The sequence below is a fragment of the Odontesthes bonariensis genome, chromosome 11 (assembly GCF_027942865.1).
Source record: "Odontesthes bonariensis isolate fOdoBon6 chromosome 11, fOdoBon6.hap1, whole genome shotgun sequence".
In the NCBI taxonomy this organism is placed as follows: Eukaryota; Metazoa; Chordata; class Actinopteri; order Atheriniformes; family Atherinopsidae; genus Odontesthes; species Odontesthes bonariensis.
Window position 1 is genome coordinate 17,858,322 of NC_134516.1, and position 20,241 is coordinate 17,878,562.

Sequence of the window (20,241 nt, forward strand, 5' to 3'; positions counted from 1 at the left end):
AACATTGGTGGAACTGACAGCTGGAGGGGTGTCAGTCCACCTCCTTGTCACAGCAAGGTGCCCTTGAGCAAGGCACCATACTCCATGCGAATGGCTGCCCACCGCTCCAGGTTGGCATCTGTCTCTATGAATGTGTGGCCCTGTGCATGTGTGTGTCAACAGGTGCCAACCTGGATGGGTTAAAAGCAGAGGACACATTTCGTGTGTATGTATGCCCAATAAATCTGATCTTAATCTGAATCTCGCCTCAACTGCTCAGAGCTCTTTTGGCTGGACGAGGAGGGCACACTCTATATCAGGCAGATGGTCATGATGGATGAAGTGTTTCTAAAGCCAATGAAGCTGGGCAGTGAAGACACTGCAAATCGTTTCCTTGCTTGCTTGTTTCTTCGTACTTGTTTGTTGCTTAAAGGTTCAAATGAATTAACAAATTATGTTTTTTTTTTAACATATATATATATATATATATATATATATATATATATATATATATATTTGGGGGCTTTTGTGCCTTTAATGGAAAGATCAGAGAGACAGGAAGCAGAGAGAGGAGGAACGACACGCAGCAAAGGGCCGTCCGATGCGGGACTCAAACCGGGGCCAGCTGCATCGAGGACCAGGGGTGGAGCAGTGATTTTAGATGTGGGGGTGTTCCAGGGGTAGCACATGAGTACCACATCAAGTCCAAAGACTGTATATAAAAAGGTCAAGCCTCACAATAGAGATACGGTATCATAATTTACACATTTTTAATCACAAAATGTAACATTTAATCACTATCACGGAGTTATCACCGTGGATTTACTGTAGGCTATGAAATTGCCCTCTTTTGCCGATCTACGGTGGGTCTCTTCATTGTTATCTGTCCCTACACAAAACAAGCCTGGTTAAACCTCAATATTGTGTTAATCTTAAACTATTTGTCTCCATTCTTGTGCTTTAACTTACTTTAAAACCACAAAAGTAGGTTCACTCTGACAGTACAACAGGACACTCTCTATGCCTGCCACTCATTTCAAAGACGCCGACTTCTCACTCATCTTTCAACGAGACTTGCCTGTCAATCAACTGGAGTGACACCTGAGGTGTCCAATCAGGTTCCAGAGGTGGCCGTTCGGGAGCCGGCTCTTCTTTGGGAGCCGAGTCAAAAGAGCCGAGCTTCCCATCACTAGCTCCGGCTGTTCGTCTCTGACGTAATATCAAATTTCCCGGGCCGTGTCGCTGACAACAGTCTGTGATTGGGTGAATGTTCGTTCAGTTTGACTAATGCCTTTTCGTGCAGCGTAAGGGAGCTGAGGTGCGCTCCTTTTTTTGTATGTTGGTGCACTACGAGGGTGGGAAAACGGGTTTACCTTTGGAAAATGTGGGGGGGATGAAATCACCTTGCTGTAAAAGTGGGGGTGTCGAAACACCCCCATCCCCCACGGGTGCGACGCCCCTGTCGAGGACTAAAGCCTCTTGTACACAGGGCGCCTGCTCAACCCAGTACACCACAGACCACCCCACAAATTAAGTTTTTTTTTGGTTGAATTAGGTAGAAATCTTCCCAACTTTTCTGGAAACAAGGTTTGTACCCGACTTTGACCATTCTTCTTCTCTCTTTTCAGCCTGAAGGTAACAGGAAAGAGAGCTTTTGTAATACACCAGGTTCCTTTAAGTCACACTCACCCATTAAGTAGGTGACGATCTTGCACATGGTGGCTCCAAAGATGAAGTCTTCCAGGATGTTGGGGATCAGCGTGAAGGGCATGCAGAAGATGGCCATCATCAGGTCGCTGACCGCCAGCGACAGCAGGAAGGAGTTGGTGACGGTGCGCATGCGCTTGTTCAGCATCAGGACCACGATGATCAGCAGGTTGCCAAAGACGCTGATCAGGAAGATGAGCGAGTAGAGCAGGATGCGAAAGGAGTCGATCTCTGAGAGAGACGGGGATAGGCAGAGGCCATTATCAGCTGTACAAGAGGAGCAAGCAAAGTACCAAATACACACTTAATGAAAGTCTTATCAGCATGTTTCAGTGTCCGAGTGAAGGTTAATGTTTCTGTTGTCATGAGAGAGGAAGAAACAGAAGAGCAAGAGCTGGATGACAGAATAGTAGCTATTCAGACTCCTAATGTACTTCGTGGCAAACAACGTGATAAAGTAGAGGGATGGAGAAGGAGAAAACTCAACCGAACATCAGCATTCGAGCAGCACAGACTGAATCAGGCTGTTCCCCTGGGAAATAAAACTCCACTTGCATAAACATTACCAAAGTCTATTACAGGACGGAATGGTTTTCCACAAACATCTTAAATTGTGTAATGTCAATATTTCCTTCCTTTGACTCCAAGCAAAAGAAATGAAGACAAACGGCTTCATCAGCAGTGAGCAGAGGGTATCTTCACTCGGGATCATGGACGTTTATCAAAGGAGGAGGGCCGCAGGGTCTGAGAAGTGGTGTCTGATTGGCCAAGACGGGCGTCCCCCAAAAGCATCCGACTGCCCCTGAATGCACAGATAAGTGGCTTATAAATTACAGGTCCCCACTTAGAGACTGCCTTTCAACCTGGACTGTTTCACAATGCGCTGCTTCTCAGTCACGTTGCTTCGTATCCCACACGTCTTTGTGCTGATTAACACATCAGGGAAAGCTGGATCAGAGCTTGTATTTCAGGTTGGTACCTCGTGAAAAAACCACAAAAAGAGATAAAATGGTGACCAACAATGACATAGGAATGAAAATAACTGAGATGAAGACTAAAAAGAGAAACTAAACAGCTGCAAAAACATGAAAGAAATCTACGGTGATGCTAAATTAAAGAGAAAAACGGGTTCAAAAGGAAACAAACGAGAAGATACTAAGTTCTACAAACTACAAGAAGATGCCACAAACTTTTAAAACGACTGAAATGATGCCGACAGAAACAGGAAAATATGGAAAAATATTAAACTGATAACATTACTGAATACAACCTGAAATAAACAAAGTAATTTATTTCTAAGTGGATTGGTAACATTCAGCGAATGTTTCTAGTTTAGAGATAAAACTAATTGAAAATTGAATGAAAGCACACTTTTTAAGGGCAGCCCATTGTTTCTAATCATTTATTTTCCACCTGCAGTCGGATAAGGAAACAGCTCCAGAGCAGCAGGGTTGACTGTGACGGATTCGGTAATTTATTTTTGCCTCAGAAGAGTCACTTCCTGCAGGACTGTGACAGGGTTTGCACCCTCTGATCCACACCTGGAGGAGGCTGTCAGCAGGTTCTGAGTCAGTCATTCCAGTCAGAGGGCCGGACTCCTTCTTCTCCCCTTAGTAGAACGATTGCACCTGTTTTTAAACAAGCGAAGTGATGACATGATTATATAGATAATGTGGCACCTGAATTAGCATATAGGAGTCCCCATGAATACATAAGTATGACATCAGAAAGTGGAAGTCCTTTGGCTTTGTAAAACATCATTAAATCATTTAGGTTCTCAGTCTTTTCAACTTCTCTGTGCATCTCTATTTGTACAAAATGCATTGTGGGTACTACTACAGTAGACATACTGTCTGATCGATCAGTATGCAGAATGTAGTATGTAGTATGCGGTTTCGAACACAGCCTGTGTGTATAATGTGTATACCACTTGTCTCGCCTCACCTGGCACTGATTACTCTGCTGATTTCTTTTTACTTGTATGTACACTGACTAAGCCACTGACCTCTAAACTCTCCAGATGCCAACCTGAGGGGATCTGGTAGCATCCGTGGGAATCCAATCCCCACAGCCCACAGGGCCTGGTGTGCTGAGGTCCTGGTACAAGACACGGCAGAACCCCTTCAGATGTTCTGTGATCTCATCCTTTAGGGCAGCCGTGGCTCAGTGGTTAGAGTCGGCCGTCCAATAACCAGAAGGTTGGCAGGTTCAATTCCCACTCTCGCTACTTAAAAACATTGGTGGAACTGACAGCTGGAGGGGTGTCAGTCCACATCCTTGTCACAGCGAGGTGTCCTTGAGCAAGGCACCGTACCCCATGGGAATGGCTGCCCACCGCTCCAGGTTGGCATCTGTCTCTATGAATGTGTGGCCCTGTGCGTGTGTGTGTCAACAGGTGCCAACCTGGATGGGTTAAAAGTGGAGGACACATTTCGTGTGTATGTATGACCAATAAATCTGATCTTAATCTGAATCTCTCCTCAACTGCTCAGAGAAGATCTGCAGCAAGGTCTGAATCTATTTCCATAGATGCATTGGTGAGTGAGGAAGGAAACCTTGTTTTCAATCCGGTTTGAGACGGGAAGCCAGCGGAGTTAGTGAAGAACGGGAGTAATATGTTCGTATCTCTGTACTGTCATCAGGATCCTGGCTCGCTTTGGATGTTCTGGAGCCTCTGGAGACCTGTGATTGGGGCGGAGTTCGGCAATGTTACGGAGGTGGTGGAAGGAGAGTGTATAAAGGAGATTTATTTGGGATTTAAAGGTGAGGTGGGAGTCCTTTAACCCCAAAGTTGGTGTCTGATGAGCAGAGCATGAGCGCGGCCACCATGTAACAGGATACTGTAGCATGCATCAGGCATACATTTATCCATCTGTCGCAGTGCCTCTGCGTAGATTATCTTTTCTATAGCACCACCTAGTGGTGTGGAGTATCAGTGGGATAAATGATGGGACGGCATCTCCCCTCTGCAAGACAGGGATGTCCAAAGTCGGTCCTCGAGGGTCGCTGTCCTGCAGGTTTTAGATGTTTCCCTGATTCAACACACCTGATTCAGATTAAATGGATCTTTTCAACAGATTGTCAAGTTCTCCACAAGCCTCTTAATGATGCGTTGATCTGAATCAGGTCTATTGAAGCAGAGAAACATCTAAAACCTGCAAGACAGAGGCCCTCGAGGACCGACTTTGGACTTCCAAAAGAATACACGTTCCATCCAAAATACGTGCACTTAACCCTTCAACTTCAATACAACTTGTGGCTGCGTTGGGCTGCATAAAATTAGATTTTTTTTTGCAATGGTTACCTTAACTATAGCAAATAATATAAAACTATGCAAACAACTCTATGAAGCATGTAACATTACAGCAAAGCATCAGATTGACTCTTTCTTTACCTTCTACACGAGCGGATCCATTGCAGTGAGTAAGATTTATTGACCAAAGAAGCATTGCCTTCATCTTTGTTCCCATAACACAAGCTAATGCCATTGCTTGTTGTTGTTTCAGGAGGAGTCTAATTTGGGTGTGAAAGCCGAGCAGCTTTAAAGTTCTGGGCCAGTTGTGATGCATTCTAGATGTTTCCAGCACTCAGCAGGAGGGAATTTGTGCCTTTGGGTTCTCTCACAGCTGCAGGAGGTGTAAATCTATAATGTGCTTTCTAACATCGTGTGGTTTCTTAGTTCTCAGCCTCTCTCCTGGTAGAAAAAGAAGGTCTATGTGTTTCACATCAGCGTAGTGCCTCATCTTTCTCCAGTTTAGTGTCCAGTTTATTACTGAGGCCGTCAGCCACAGTCTCTCTCTGTGGCTGTGGCTCTGCATGGGATCTGATTGTTCAGGTCCATGTCGAGGAACCACTAAGCTGCAGTGAGAGTGAAACACAAGACACTGCAGCCAGTGGGAAGTCTCTGCAGAGATAAAAGCCAGTGAGATCTGAACCCAGGACACTTCGGGATGCATGCTAATCACCTCCCTCACCTGAAAGATATGAATTATTCTTTTGATGAGGAAATCCTCTGAAGATCGACATTACGCTCAATGCAATATCAACATGCACTTTGTTTCAGTCTCATAAAGATATAAAGATAAAAGTGCAACACATTTAGGTTTGAGTTCCACATATTAAGCATCTAACTGCTGATTTAGATCTGATGCATTTTGAATAATTGAATTATCTACTCATTGAGCACCAGCAGGACAAATACCCTTGGTTCCTTTGACTTTGTAAAGCGTGACAGGTGTGTTCAGATCCACTGGTTTCCATGCACTGCACACACGTGCGTGCAGCCCTGAGACTGGCGTGCAGCGGGCGGGGTCACCACATGGCTGAAACACATGCACTGCTGGCTATGTTAGCATTGGGTGTGTTTATTTAACCTTTGAGCTGCACATCCTGTTGATTGCTGCGCTGCAGACGGTTTTATGTTTCCCCGCAGGATTCATTAAAGTTTAATTACATCACCTCACATTGCTTTATCTTTAGGAAGAGATTAACTCTATAGGCACATGCAGCCGTTTCAGAGCTTTGTCATATCTTGTGGGGTTGTGGAGAAAAAGAAGTGCTTTTACGACTTGATCGGTGGGGCTGGATCTCAGCACGATACATGAATAAATCCTCTCGTAGATCATGAATAATGTGCAATGCAAATCTAAGAGCTTGCAGAAAAAAAGAGCTTTGAACTATCTTTTTAATAAGAAGCTGGCCACGAGGCTGTATTTCATATAGAAAGCCCCTGTGAGTCGATGAAACGGTCCAAACTGTGAGAAATGACTGTCCAAATTACAAGTGAGGAGGTAGCCTGAGACGCAGTGCACGAGTCAGAAAGTGCACGAGGAACTTGTAGGAGTCAGCAGCTAGTTGTGATGAAGAGGAAGCTGTTGACTGTTGAAGACACAGACTGGTCCAGTTTGCATAAAGCTGAGAATCCTGTAAGAGTTTGGGCATCCCACCATATTTAGATCCCTTTTTCCACTTTGATTGAGAAACACAGCAGATTACAAAGCTTTGGAAATACCCCTGAAGTCACCAAGGAGATGAGATGCTCAGGACTTTAGAAAGAGCATGAAGTGATTGGTAAATTAATTAAAATATTCAAGCATGTTGGTATGAAAACAACATCGTCCTGAATCAGTGGTGAAGGCATATAAAGGAGATGTTGTTCCTGTATGACTGGAAAAGGCTCTAAGCTCTGACTTTCTCATGGAATTAGAAAACATCTGTTGACATGAATGATGATGTTCCTGTATGACTAAGAACAATTTCACAGAGAGCTTCTCAGCAGAGGCAAATCTCAACCTGTTTGACTACAAGACCAAGGGGAAGATTTGGCAATTTTAGGAGTGGTGTCCTCAAAAAACCCCACATTGAGCATTAATAGTTTGCATATAAACATCAAAGCAAGCCTGAGCCATTGTAGAAACTTTTTGGACACACAGAGTGTGTAATTCTGTGAGAAAACGCCTTAAAAGCTCAGCTTTTAGACAGTAATGTGCTCACCATTACTGCTGAACATCTCCGATACACGTGATGTATTTTGGTGAAAAGCTGTCAATGAAAGCACTCATTTGTTTTGTTTCAGTATGTTAAGATACTTCCAGCTTTTCTACGATATTAAAAGGAGGTAAATCTACATTCTTGGTAAGACTTTTTGGCCATTAAAAGATAAATATGGCCCCATAATACTTTTTCCTAAAGGAAGGATTGATAGATGCTGTTCATACTTCCATTAGCGTGCTTTTTATGGGCTCCAATCACGAGTTAATCACGTGTCATTTGACCATTGACTACTTCCACGCTCTAACCCTAACCTGTTCATTTGGCCAACAGCCTTTAGCAAACCAAATGGATTAGAATTGGGGGCCCGACGAACTGCTGATTTTTAAAAAAAAAATTTAATGAGAGGAGGAGAGGGCCCACCTGCATTCTGCCTCTGAATGTGATCAGATCACCAAAGATACACGGCCACATAACAGTTCTTAACTCTTTAAATGTAAATAAAAAAACAGAATGCGACTGTTTTCAAATCTCAAAAACCAACGTTTTATTCAACACAGAAAACATCTCAAATGTTTAAAGTGAGACTTTTTATTGTTTGGTGAAAAATATCAGCTCATCTTGAATCTGATGGCAGCAACACTTCTCAAAAAAGTTGGGATAGTTTAACTGTTTAACAACATCTGTAAACATCTGGGACTGAGGGAACCAGCTGCTGGACCTTTGGGAGAGGAATGTTGTCCCGTTCCTGTCTGATGGAGGATTCTGGCTGCTCAGCAGTCCTGGATCTTCTTTGTTGTATTTTAAGTGTTTCAGGTGGTGAAACATCTGGACTGCAGGCAGGTCAGTCCAGCAGCTGGAATAGATGCAGGATGTGGTTCACATGTGGCTTCTTCTCTGCCTGATGGAGCTCTAACCTGCATCTGTGGATGTTACGGTGAGCTGTGTTCACAGGCGATGATTCCTGGAAGTGTTCCTGAGTCCATGCAGTGATTTCCAGGACAGAATCAGGTCTGTTTTTAATGCAGAGCTGCCTGAAGGCCACAGAGATGTCTCCAGATCCTCTGAATCCTTTGATGATTTTATGTTCTGAGGAACATTATTCTGAAATTGATCGACAATTTGTCGACACGGTTTCTGTAGATTGTTGAACCTCTGTTCACCTTTACTTCTGAGAGACTCTACCTCTCTAAGGTGCTCTTTTTATACCCACTCATGTTACAGACCTGTTGTTAATTAACCTAATTAGTTCCAACATGTTCCTCCAGCTGTTTCCTCTCAGTTCCACTTACTTTCCCAGCCTTTTGCTGCTCCTGTCCCAACTTTTCTGAGACATTTTGCTGCCGTCAGACTCGAGATGAGCTCATATTATTCATTAAATATTAAATACTTACGTCATCTACCTTCTATTGTGAATAAAAATATTGGTTCATGAGATTTGTAAATCACTGCCTTTTGTTTTTTACATTTTTCACAGCAAATGCAACTTCAGTTTATAACACAGACATTGTGTTCTGAGGTAATTTACCATCTAAAAAGTACAAGGAAAAAAGGTCTTAATTCAACTCAGTCCAGGCTGTTTTGAAGCTGATTTCTTTCTTTCTCAACAGGAGCCGACTGGTTATAACATGCAAACATCCTTCTGCTTATTGCCATGAATGGCTGTGTTTTGGATTCATTTCAATAGCAACTAGTAAACACTCGGAATTGTGAGTAAACTCCTACAAACAAGCCTGGTATGCCTGCTCAGAGGAAAACGGTGGCTCCTTCTTCCTCTTGTGTCCAAGCTCCCGATACGCCTGTTTCTAAAATCCCAAAGCGCTTCTTATCTTTTCAGACCTTTTCAGCTGATCAGGCAATACTCCTTTCTATCTGCAAATGTAAGCTCAGGGGGCTTTACAACATGTATTATTCCCTAAAAGATTCAATGAAGAGATCCAGACGGGGAGCTTTTTGACCTCCTCATTTTGGAGTTTACTTTGAATAAAAAGCTGATTTGACTGGACTTTGTCCGGCGGTATTTGGCGGATGGCTTGTGGATCCAGTCATAAATAAACCCAACTGATTTCAGATTGATTTACTGGTTTATTGGGTATTTAAAAAGTCTCAGCTAATGAGTCCTTTGGCAGCAATTAGGTTTGTTGCTTACGATGCAGAAGTCCACCTGTGTTTTATAACTACATTTAGGCAAGTTACAACATGCATCATCAGCACAATTCAGATGAACATGTCCTCTAACAATGCCACCCCATGAGAGATTAATATTGATTCTGCACTACTTTAAAATTTTGAAGCTGGAAAGGCTTATTTGTAGTGCATGAACAAGCTCAGCCCGTATCAGATTACCCATGAGACTCATTCACACATGCACATTGCTTTGCAAAGCTGCTAATTGTTCATTAGCATAATTGAACAAACTAAACTGGATGTTTTGACATAAAATCGTACAAATAAAAGAATCCAAAACAGAAATATGCATCAAACTGAATCTTCATGGCATTTTGGCACTTGTGCATTACGTGTCTGAGCTCATTTCTGTTTCGAAGCCAAACACTTAGTGCACAAACAGAGGCTCGGTAACTGCATCGCAGCCTTTCCTCAGGGTGACAAATTCAGTTAATCGTGCCCACTCTGCTGTCTCTGCAAAGACGGTGACATGAAACAGGATACCAGCCCATATTCATCAGTCAGGCTGGCCAGAAACTATTCTTTATACACTGGTTTAGTGTCCAAAAGTCATTCCATGTTGGCGAAATACCTCAAGATCTACAGTCCAGTGATTTTCTGTCTGACTGCCAGACACTACAGGCTTCAGCTGCCGTGTTTAAGAGTGAAATCACATGTTGGAGATCTTTACTGGGGCTTTAAGTTTCTATACTTCAGCTACTTATTAGGCTTGCATGTCAGACTCATGCAAATAAATCATGACACAGAGAAGCACCTGTTCACTTACATTTAATTATGTCTCTAAGTAATCTTTATGATAGCTGCACAAGCTAACAATGAGCAGAGCATCTTCATTTTTACGCTGAACTGTACGTGTAGCTGCATGGGGAATACACAGCTTTAATGTTGATTAACGTTACACAAATCCAAAGTTCCACCTCTGATGTTGTTCAAGTGAAGAAGACTTTACTTTAGCATGAGCCCCGTCAGCTCATCTCTTCCTACCGGTATGACAGACTTTGCATAATCAGCCCGATGATTGTCAGATACGTAGGAAGAAAGACTTCAAACGTGCTGCAGTATTTCACAAAATGTCCAACAAACTCAGCAAGCAACAAGCAAACGCATCACTCCAATTCTCCAATAACTGCAACGACTTCCCGTTAGATGATTATAAACTATGAATATCTCATTTTGTTATGTTTTTACTCCCTGTTACCGTTCTTTTTGTCCTTCGCCACAAAAGAGCGTCCATGTTATCGCAATAAAAGGCACTTTGAAGAAGATTTATGGTCACATGACAACGAAGGCAGTGGTGCAATCAGTGGTTTTAATGCAGTTTTGTGAGGAGGATCATACTTATTACGCAATGTAAAAACAGGAATTAGCATGTCGATTGCCTGCTTCAGAGAAGTAAACACAGAGAGGCAAAGCCAGTTGGGATGGGCAGCGGTAGCAAACAGGACTAAAGATGAATGTAGATTTTTCCAGTTGGAAATGAAGGACAAAGGTCTTCAGATTAATAAAAGGTTGTTTGTTTTTTTCTACAACTAATCTGCATAAGCGCAGTTTGTTGTTGGATCGTGAGAGAATGGCATTTGAGATGGTTGCTTTCTCCAACTTGACCACTAGATGTCAGTAATTGTTAGACACTTAAATATGCTGTAGAATTTAGATTAAAGCCAGAAGGCAGAACAAAGGGAACTTTTTGTCTGTTTGTTAGCAAGATTACTCAAAAACCTTTTAGCTAGCATGGGCCATGAAACCGCATACTACTCCTACTAACTTTTTGAGTTAATTTTCGAGTTTGAGTAAGCGAGAAGTTCCCGGATGCATACTAGATTCGCCGAAATGTTGGGTATGCATCATGAGATTAATACCACAGCCCTTTTACAGACAGCCGTTCCACTTCCTATTCGCCCCATTATAAAAAATTTGGCTGCAGTTCAGTTGATTATGTCTGGGGGCGCTGGCGAGCGAGTGCAGAATGACCATTTTCCATAGGGCTGGCGCTAATAACTCAACAAATGTCCCCGCTAACGGCTGAAACCTGAAAATAATACTGTGATTTCTGACAGAGGGATGTGGATTTATATCGAAAGTACAATAACCTGGGAGTTGTAGCTTTCTGTTTTCTTACAGGTCTGGCATTTGCGAGTCAGTATCCGCTAGCATTTAGCTAACAGAATCTGAAGAACGCACGGCTGATTACGACCGGCTGCTTTACGGCACTCGTCCACTGTGCCAGAGTGCTAACCTGGTGCCGCTAACAACAACCAAAGCTAAACCAGAGGCTAGTCAGAGAGTATGTAAAAGGGCTGTGCTGAAATCTGTAACTATTTGAGCTAACACCTCTCTGCTAGCTCAGCGCTAGGACTGACCATGCCGTAAAGTGATGCCACATGCGTGACGTCACTCGGGATGCAATACTGACAATAAATGTGTGTTTTAAACAAATCTAGTGAGTCTAAAAAATCAAACCAAGTGCCGTTTGAAAGGATAATTTATCCTGCCTTTAGGAAAATTAAAATGAAAAAATATAAAAAATTCTATCAAAAGCAATGGCTGCATCTAAGGTGGATTTCATAGTACCACCATAGAGTTCGGCGTGCTCTGCACTGCTTCGTTGGCGCCCCTAGAGTGCAGTACCACCCGGAAATAGCCGCCAGTTTTCCCTCTCCTCATAATAGAGACTCTCTGTTAATACTCATTTACTCAAACTACCCAAGATGCAACGTAACGTGACGTCGCCGATCGTCATTTCCTGTCAAAACGGCAGTTTCAAGCTAGCTACAACGAGGGTTGATTCACTTCCTGTTTTCAAAACAAAAGCACCAATTGTATCGTAATAGCTTTCCCTATGATAAAAGGCAACGGGTATTTTATTTTGTGAAAATAACCGGAAGTGCGTTGCTCACTGCGGCTAGCTTTAGTAGCGCCGAATTCGTGGGAAGAAAATTGTAAATAGCCGGTATTTTGTCAGATTTTCAACACGTTGGGGATCTAAACGACTACTTTCTCGCCTGAAAATGTTTCAAATGTTGCTAAAGTTTACAGAGTTTAGAGCTTAAGCGAAATCAGCTTCAGGCCGGCTGATTTCGGCTCGGGCAGGAGCGAAATGCATTGTGGGTAAACGCTCTGCATACTGTCTGATCGATGAGTATGCAGTATGGCAGTATGGCAGTATGTAGTATGTAGTATGTAGTATGTAGTATGCGGTTTTGAACACAGCCTCAGTTCCTGTTTCCAGCAGTGTGTGCCTTCATGGTAAAATATGATATAAGACACACCGACTGCAGCAGAAATGGTAAAAAAGGGAGTTTTGTGTAAGTCAGAGTAGGTACACAACCTTAATTAGATAAAAAAAAAGAAGAAGACTAAGCTCATTAAATGCAGCTGTAATTATTACTAACAAAATTAGTATTTAAGGGTTGGAAAGTTATTGATGAGTCTCTCAGCATTAATGATCAGTTTAACAGTTTGTCAGTCGGATAGAGAAGCACACATATCTGCGTCTGCAGATGCAGAATATCTGTCCACAGTTAAATTCATAAAGCTGAATTTTCAAGCAATTTACAAACGGTTTATTTCAGTCACAAATGCCAGAGGTGTGTTTATGACATACTTTATCACATTAAAAAGTCATGTTTTTATACCAAGATACTTTTTTACGGCCCGTTTCAGGTGTCGTTCTCATGCTCATGTTCTAATGTGCTTGATGCAGCTGTTATTTTTCAAATCTACGAGAAGAAAAGAAATGAAGTGATTTTACCTCAAACTTGAAAACAGATTCTCTGGGTTCTTCATTCACCACATTGTGGTAAAAATAGGAGCCGGCATCCCAAAGCTATTACAAGAGCTGCCTCTTTGGGGATTTATTCATTGAATTACACGTTCGGCTCTCCCCTTGAATCTCATGAATTATTTTGTAAACCAAGCCAGCAGCTTCCGTCTGTCCAATTGGACTTTTTCCTACACCCAGAAGTTCAGAGTAAAAATCAAATCACACCTCCTGAAACATCTTTCATCATCTCTTAAGGTATTGAAGGGCATAATAAAGTATAAACTAACTAAATATAAATAAAGTATATACTATAATGGGTATTATCGAAGAACTTGTACATGTTATCACAAAGTCTGAAAACAAAAATTTAATGGACGTGATATTTGGGTCCTCAGGCAGCACTGAGCTGAATAAAGACATGATTTAGCATATTAATGCACCAATAATACAGGTTTCCTTGCACTTCTGTCAGTATTACTGGTCCACTTGTAGAAAAAAAGTCCTGGTTTACAGGCTGAGAGCTACATGTAGCCATGAAGCACGTAAAGCTTTGCTTATTTCAGCAAGACAATCTCAAACCGGACAGTTGATGCAACATTTATAACATCTGTGTTCTTTTTAATTGATTTTAACCATTCATCGTATGCATTTAATCTGATGCTACATAATTGGTTAATAAGTTAATAAAACCAGAAAACAGGCGAACGGCGCCACAGATAAATACTGCCATTATTGAGGAGATCTTTCTTAAAGCTGTTACTCGTGGAGCGAACTGATAAGTTTCCTCATTGTTCAGCCTCGCCAGGTTGCTCCAAAATGTTCCAATTATGTGATCTGACTACTGGGATCAGGCTGAAACAGGCCCAGCTGGGTGGAACTGGTAGAAATGTAATATTTTCATGTTATTTTCCTTGTTTGACAGAGTAAACTCATGTTGTTGCATCCTGTCTTCTTCTGTGGCCGCAGAATTTCAACCCTTACTAATTTTGGTTTATTTATATTCCAATATTGATTTTTTTTTATTTTAGTAAATGGCCATTTTTCTTTGTAAAGGTTACCTGAAATATTTAAGAGATACTTAATGAGCTTATTCCAAAGTGAGAACCTCCAGCTTCAGAAACAGCTGCACCGTGAAGAGTGAAGCTTCTCAGAGCTGGAAGATACTAAAATTAGGGCTGGGTAACGATTAAAATGTTTAATCTAATTAATCACATGATTTTCTTGATTAATCACGATTAATCGCATTTGTACACAAAATCCAAAAATGAATCCAAAAGTAGTGTGTAGCCTTTAGCATTTAGTTTTATTTTAAATGTGCTGCCATATGAATGAAAGTGCCATAACATTTGTTGTGCAAACACACTTTTAACATCAGCATCTTTCTGTAGTTTTTATGTAGAAGCCTCGCTCCACTGTCTGTTTCCTTGAATGACTTGCTGCTATCAGTTGTGTGTTTTGCCTTTAAGTGATATTTTAGACTGGAACTACTACGCTGAGAAGACAATTCAACTTGGCTGTAAATGCAGGAGTTTTTTTCATTTATTTTGAAATTCGTGCTTTTATGTTGAAACAAGTAAAACAGGAAGTAGCGCCGGTTAGCTCCGTGAGCTTCACACAGAGACCGAGGAGCACCTGTAGCGGTGATGTTACCTGCTAGTTTATTTTTATTTTATTACTCTATGCTTCGTGGTGTTTGCTGTAACTGTGTGAATGTGATAGCCTGGGAATTCCCATGCTGCTTTGCGCGTGATTTCATTCTCACTGGAAAGTCAGCCTGGAAACCACCGCCCTTATTTTTGCCAGAGTTTGGGAACCAATCACAGAACGGGGGGGGGGGCAAGACAATGACGATGTCTATGCGCTACACCGAAGCTTGTAGAGTGTTAATCCAACATGGCAGCGGACACAACGTTACCGTTCGATGCAGCCTTAGAAAGTGTTTTAAGTAGCTTAGAGCGCAAGTTTACTTTTATTTTACTTTTTTTTCTTCTTCTTTCTCGTCGAATTTCTGTCGTCATCTGGTATAAGTGATACAATTGGCTATGAATCGCGCGCAAAGCAGCATGGGAAGAACCAGACGCCATTTGATAGACATTCGTAGCGCCCAATAAACGGCTCTAGGCATTCGTAAACCACGCCTCAAATACGAGAAAATGCACACCTAGTTCCCAGACCACCATCTCATCGAGATTGTGGACACGTCAGCCAGGCTATGAATGTGATGCATTCAACAGACTTTTACAATAATAAAACCTGCGTTAATGCGCAATAAAATATTTATCGTTAAATAATTAACAAGTTAACGCGATAATAACGAGTGAACTCGCCCAGCCCTAATACAAATATTTGTGTATGTCACTGTCATGTCAGACAGACGTGGGCACACCCTTTTATCAAATAAAAAGGTTGTTTTTCAAGTTGAAACACAAGATTTTAAAGCTGAGTTTTGCCTCCCAAAGGCAAACAGAGACTTTGGCTGTGTTCGAAACCTCAAATTACATACTACATACTACATACTACATACTACATATGTGGGAGAGAAATGTCATGACGTGATCACGTCGGGGTCACCATTATGTTGTGGAGAAAAAGGAGTCGGATCCGCGCAGTCAGCCTCTCATGGGGAAGTTTATTGAACAAACCGTCACAGAGACATGTGCATTCAGAATGTCTGGAAATTCCCTCTGACCTCAGTTTGTGCCAAGCCTTTATACCGTTCTGTATCATACAGTGCGTACGTGGCTCAAGCCCAAATCTCTCTCAGGCGCCTGACTTTCGCCATTATCGTAAACAAGCTCATTCTAACCTTAAACAATATTCATATGAACCGAACAGCAAGGCACACGATGTAATTAAGCCATTTCATGACATTTCTCTCCCACACATACTCATCGATCAGACAGTATGCAAAGTGTTTACCCACAATGCATTTCGCTCCTGCCCGAGCCGAAATCAGCCGGCCCGAAGCTGATTTTGCTTAAGCTCTAAACTCTGTAAACTTAAGCAACATTTGAAACATTTTCAGGTGAGAAAGTAGTCGTTTAGATCCCCAACGTGTTGAAAACCTGACAAAATACCGGCTATTTACAATTTTGTTCCCACGAATTCGGCGCTACTAAAGCTAGCCGCAGTGAGCGACGCACTTCCGGTTATTTTCACAAAATAAAATACCTGTTGCCTTTTATCACAGGGAAAGCCATTACGATACAATTGGTGCTTTTGTTTTGAAAACAGGAAGTGAACCTACCCTCGTTGTAGCTAGCTTGAAACTGCCGTTTTGACAGGAAATGCCGATCGGCGACGTCACGTTACGTTGCATCTTGGGTAGTTTGAGTATGAGTAGTAACCTCATGATGCATACCCAACATTTCAGAGAATCTAGTATGCATCCGGGAACTTAAAAAAAGTTAAAGTTAGTCGGAGTAGTGGGAGTAGTAGGCAGCCTTTAACTTAATGCGGTGAGTCGGCCCGGGGGCGTCTCTGTTCAATGAGTGAAGGGGTCTCCACACCACAGCAGGTCCTTTAGCTCCATTACTTTTCTTTATAGTCGCAATAGATTCAGGCTCCACTAAAGTGTTAGCTAAGGGGCGGGCATATAAAAAGTTTTCATTGGTGCTATCGGAGTCTCTGAAGTTACTGATGGCCTTTTTGAGGATGGCTGATGTCCACTCATACAGAAGCATGAGTGGAAATTGTCCTCAAAAGCAGATTCAAGCCACTTTTATGTGAGCAGTATTTACCACCATTTTTTAACAGCAGAGGTTATACTCGGGGCGGATATTGTGCACTTCCTGCTGCTGCTGTTAGTCTAGTTGGTTGGTGCTTATTGCACAGCGTGCACGGTAAGCTACGTGTAATAACCAGTCAGAAACCTGATCTAAGATACACAACTGAGACACAAAGATAACAGTCTGTCATTCAGCACGTTAAAATAAAGCCACATCTGAGCCGAGTCTATCAGATAAACAGAAAACTGAGGTTATTATTATAAACTGAGGAAACACGTTACCGTGATTCACTCGTATGAGCCTGGAACACTTAAACCAGCTGTGGCATAAAAACGAGCAAAGAGCCAATTAAAATGTTAATAACAGCATAGAATTTCATTATTATGACAGTCTTTGCTATTAGCCGAGGAGACATCATGGGGTTTAGGCCACTGGGATGGAGATTCTTTTACTATACTGTGATACTTTATAGAGGAATTAAGTATGTAAAAGTGAATATAATAGAATAAAAGCCAGAGTTATTTGAGCACTACAGATCTATTGTAATGTGATCAACTGTTTCTGCTGCAGCGGTTGTGAGATATTCTGATTAATATTGTAACTAAAAAGCAGAAGAATCAGACATGAAAATAAAAAGTGAAATGAGAAAAACATAAACGATAAGAATGATCGTCGTTTCAAAGCTTCTGCCTCTAAGTCCCAAAAGAGATCAGCTTCTTTGATTTGAAGTGATTTTGAAGTTGATTCCAATCAAAGGGAGCAGCTAAATTAAATGCCCTTCCCCCCGGTTCAGCACAGGCTCTGGGGAACTTATCTTTTACACAGATAAATAAGGAGGAAACAGGCTAAGAACAGCCTCTACGTGTAGACAAAGTGGGCCGAGCAACACGAGGTGAGTTAGATGTAAAATCAGGTGTAAACATCAGAGCTCCGTGACGGGCTGAATCTAAACATGTGAGGCGTGGAAACAGCGTCCCAACAATCCAGCACAGACACGAAGGCAGCAGCTCCTGTTGGCCTTGAATGATTTCTGTAAGCTTCTGCAAGCAAAGAGCAATACATCTGGTTCCACAGGCAGTGGGGGTGGGATTTAATTTCCTGGCCCAGGTGTGGACCCCTGTGAGCAGCAGCAGACCTGCATCACCGGGCTCTGACGCTCCCCTTTGACCTGAAGAGGTCTGCGAGAGTAGAACATGAACACCGACTGCATCTTTGGGTGCGTGAGCTGCCTCTGAGGTGCCTGACCTCCGCACATACAAGGTCTTAAAAAGTAATTTAGCACAGAGGGAGGACCGGCCGAATAATTTATAGGGGAACGATTGGAGATGTTTTGAGTGCCGCAGCCAAGGCGAGGGCAAAATATTAATAGGAACTCTTGCTCGTGCTTAGAGCTCATTACGAAGTCGGCCCCCATGTTCAACCGGTGTCCTGACGGAGGAGTCGGGGACCTTATCTCCTGCAGCGCCGGCTTTAATCTCCTTTAGCTCTTCGGAATTAGAGGCGAGCATAAACAAACATCCTGAATTAAAACCACTTTTCACAACGTTCGCCCATCCAGCGCCCGGCGCTGCTGAAACAGAGGGAGGCGGCGTTAAACGGGGCTGCTGGGGGACTGATTGCATTCACCCAGACCGGAGAAGTTGATTTAAACAGAACACAATTATCTTCTGGTAAAAACACAGATAGAGCATGGGCAAATGTGTGTGGGTTTGATATCTGGGAGGAAATTAGGTCTGTTAATTAAATTTTTAATGAGTCTGTAATTATTTTTGTATTCTTTATTGTAAATTTTCACTGTAAGACTTAGTTTTATGAAAAAATTAGGTCTGTTAATTACATTTTTAATGAGTTAATCAGTCTGTGATTATTTTAGATTCTTTATTGTAAATATTCGCTATAAGACTTAGTTTTATGATAAAATTAAGTCTGTTAATTACATTTTTAATGAGTTAATGAGTCATAGACGGCAGTCTGTAATTATTTATTGTAAATATTCGCTATAAGACTTAGTTTTATGATGAAATTAGGTCTGTTAATTACATTTTTAATGAGGTAATCAGTCTGTGATTATTTTAGATTCTTTATTGTAAATATTCGCTATAAGACTTAGTTTTATGATAAAATTAAGTCTGTTAATTACATTTTTAATGAGTTAATGAGTCATAGACGGCAGTCTGTAATTATTTATTGTAAATATTCGCTGTAAGACTTAGTTTTATGAGAAGAAGAGTGAAAGTTGATGGACATCTTATTCCAAAAAAAAAAAAAAACAGAAAGAGACTGTTTGCAATAAAAAAACATATTCTAAATGTAGAAAAGGTATTTGTTCATAAAGGATCAGTTTATGGGGGCAGGCCTGAAGCAGTTTAACGCCTCAGTTTGGATCATCTGGATCCCGGGTCTTACATAAGGTTCTGGGTCGGGGTCTTACATAAGGTTCTGGGTCGGGGTCTTACCTAAGGTTCTGGCGGCCGGTCCGGGGAGGTCGGAGCTGTTGGCGCAGCTCATGTTATACTCGGTAACTTCCACGCTGAGGTTCCCCTGCTCCCCGCAGCCCCGCGCGCTGCCGTTCACCGCCTGCAGAGCCATCCTCTCCGTGCACGGAGACAGTCCTCAGCAGCGCTGTTATTCTACCTGCGCACAAACTGGATCAACTCGCCTTTTTCTTCATCCCAGCCGGAGAAGGGGGCGTTGAGAAACTTGGAGGGAGCTCAAAGTAGAGTGAACCGGTCCTAGAATCAGCAGCTTGCAATAATTGGACAATGACCGCACGTGTTAAACTGATGTTAAGTCGCGAGGAGCGCTCTAAGCAGCGGACTGTGGAGGAATGAGGCTGCGCTGCTAAGGCAACTGAGGAGCTCTCCTCTTCCTCACGCGCGCGCGCCTCTTCCCTCCCTCCTCCTCTTCATTCAACTCACGACCGGCACTATATGTTGAGTCTGAAGCCGCGCACGGGGGGCTTCTCATCTGTAGCTGCGGTGCTGCACCAAAGACTGGAAGTGAGGGTCGTTTCTCTGAAGGATGGTTCCCACCATGAACGCTTTTAGTGACTGAAAATAACCTCGTTAAGGTGTTTACATGGTGTGCGTGCGTAGGTGTTGATGACGGCCGACCTATAAATAAAGCACAGATACGTGAGTGCAGGTTTTGTTCAAACTTGTGGAGATCTCAGACGCTTTAAGCACCAATTTTGTGGGCCAAAAAAAGGGGTGAAAAGACAGTTTTGTAAAGTTAAGTAAAACATGCAAAAAATGACATTTAATTGTAATTGAAAAAACAACCCCATTTTTCAAAGAAGTTGTAAAATGTATAAATAAATATTAAACTAATATTTTATTCACAATAGAACATAATATAAACTCTTTCATGAAAAATATCAGTTGTTGT

The 20,241-nt window shown here is 42.1% G+C and overlaps 1 protein-coding gene across 2 annotated transcripts in view; it reads right to left on the bottom strand.

Annotated features, from left to right (window-relative positions):
- cckbra (cholecystokinin B receptor a) overlaps window positions 1-19,805 on the bottom strand; it is a 46,981-nt gene extending 27,176 nt beyond the window's left edge. Inside the window, exons 1-2 of one of the 2 annotated variants that reach the window (XM_075477803.1) lie at window positions 19,311-19,805; window positions 1,669-1,917 (exon numbers count right to left, since the gene is read on the bottom strand). In XM_075477803.1, the coding sequence (XP_075333918.1) occupies window positions 1,669-1,917; window positions 19,311-19,443 (382 nt within the window). In that variant the 5' untranslated portion in view covers window positions 19,444-19,805. The remainder of the gene's footprint in view (window positions 1-1,668; window positions 1,918-19,310) is intronic. The other variant, XM_075477802.1, reaches the window with a different exon arrangement.
- Between the last annotated feature and the right edge of the window lie 436 nt (window positions 19,806-20,241).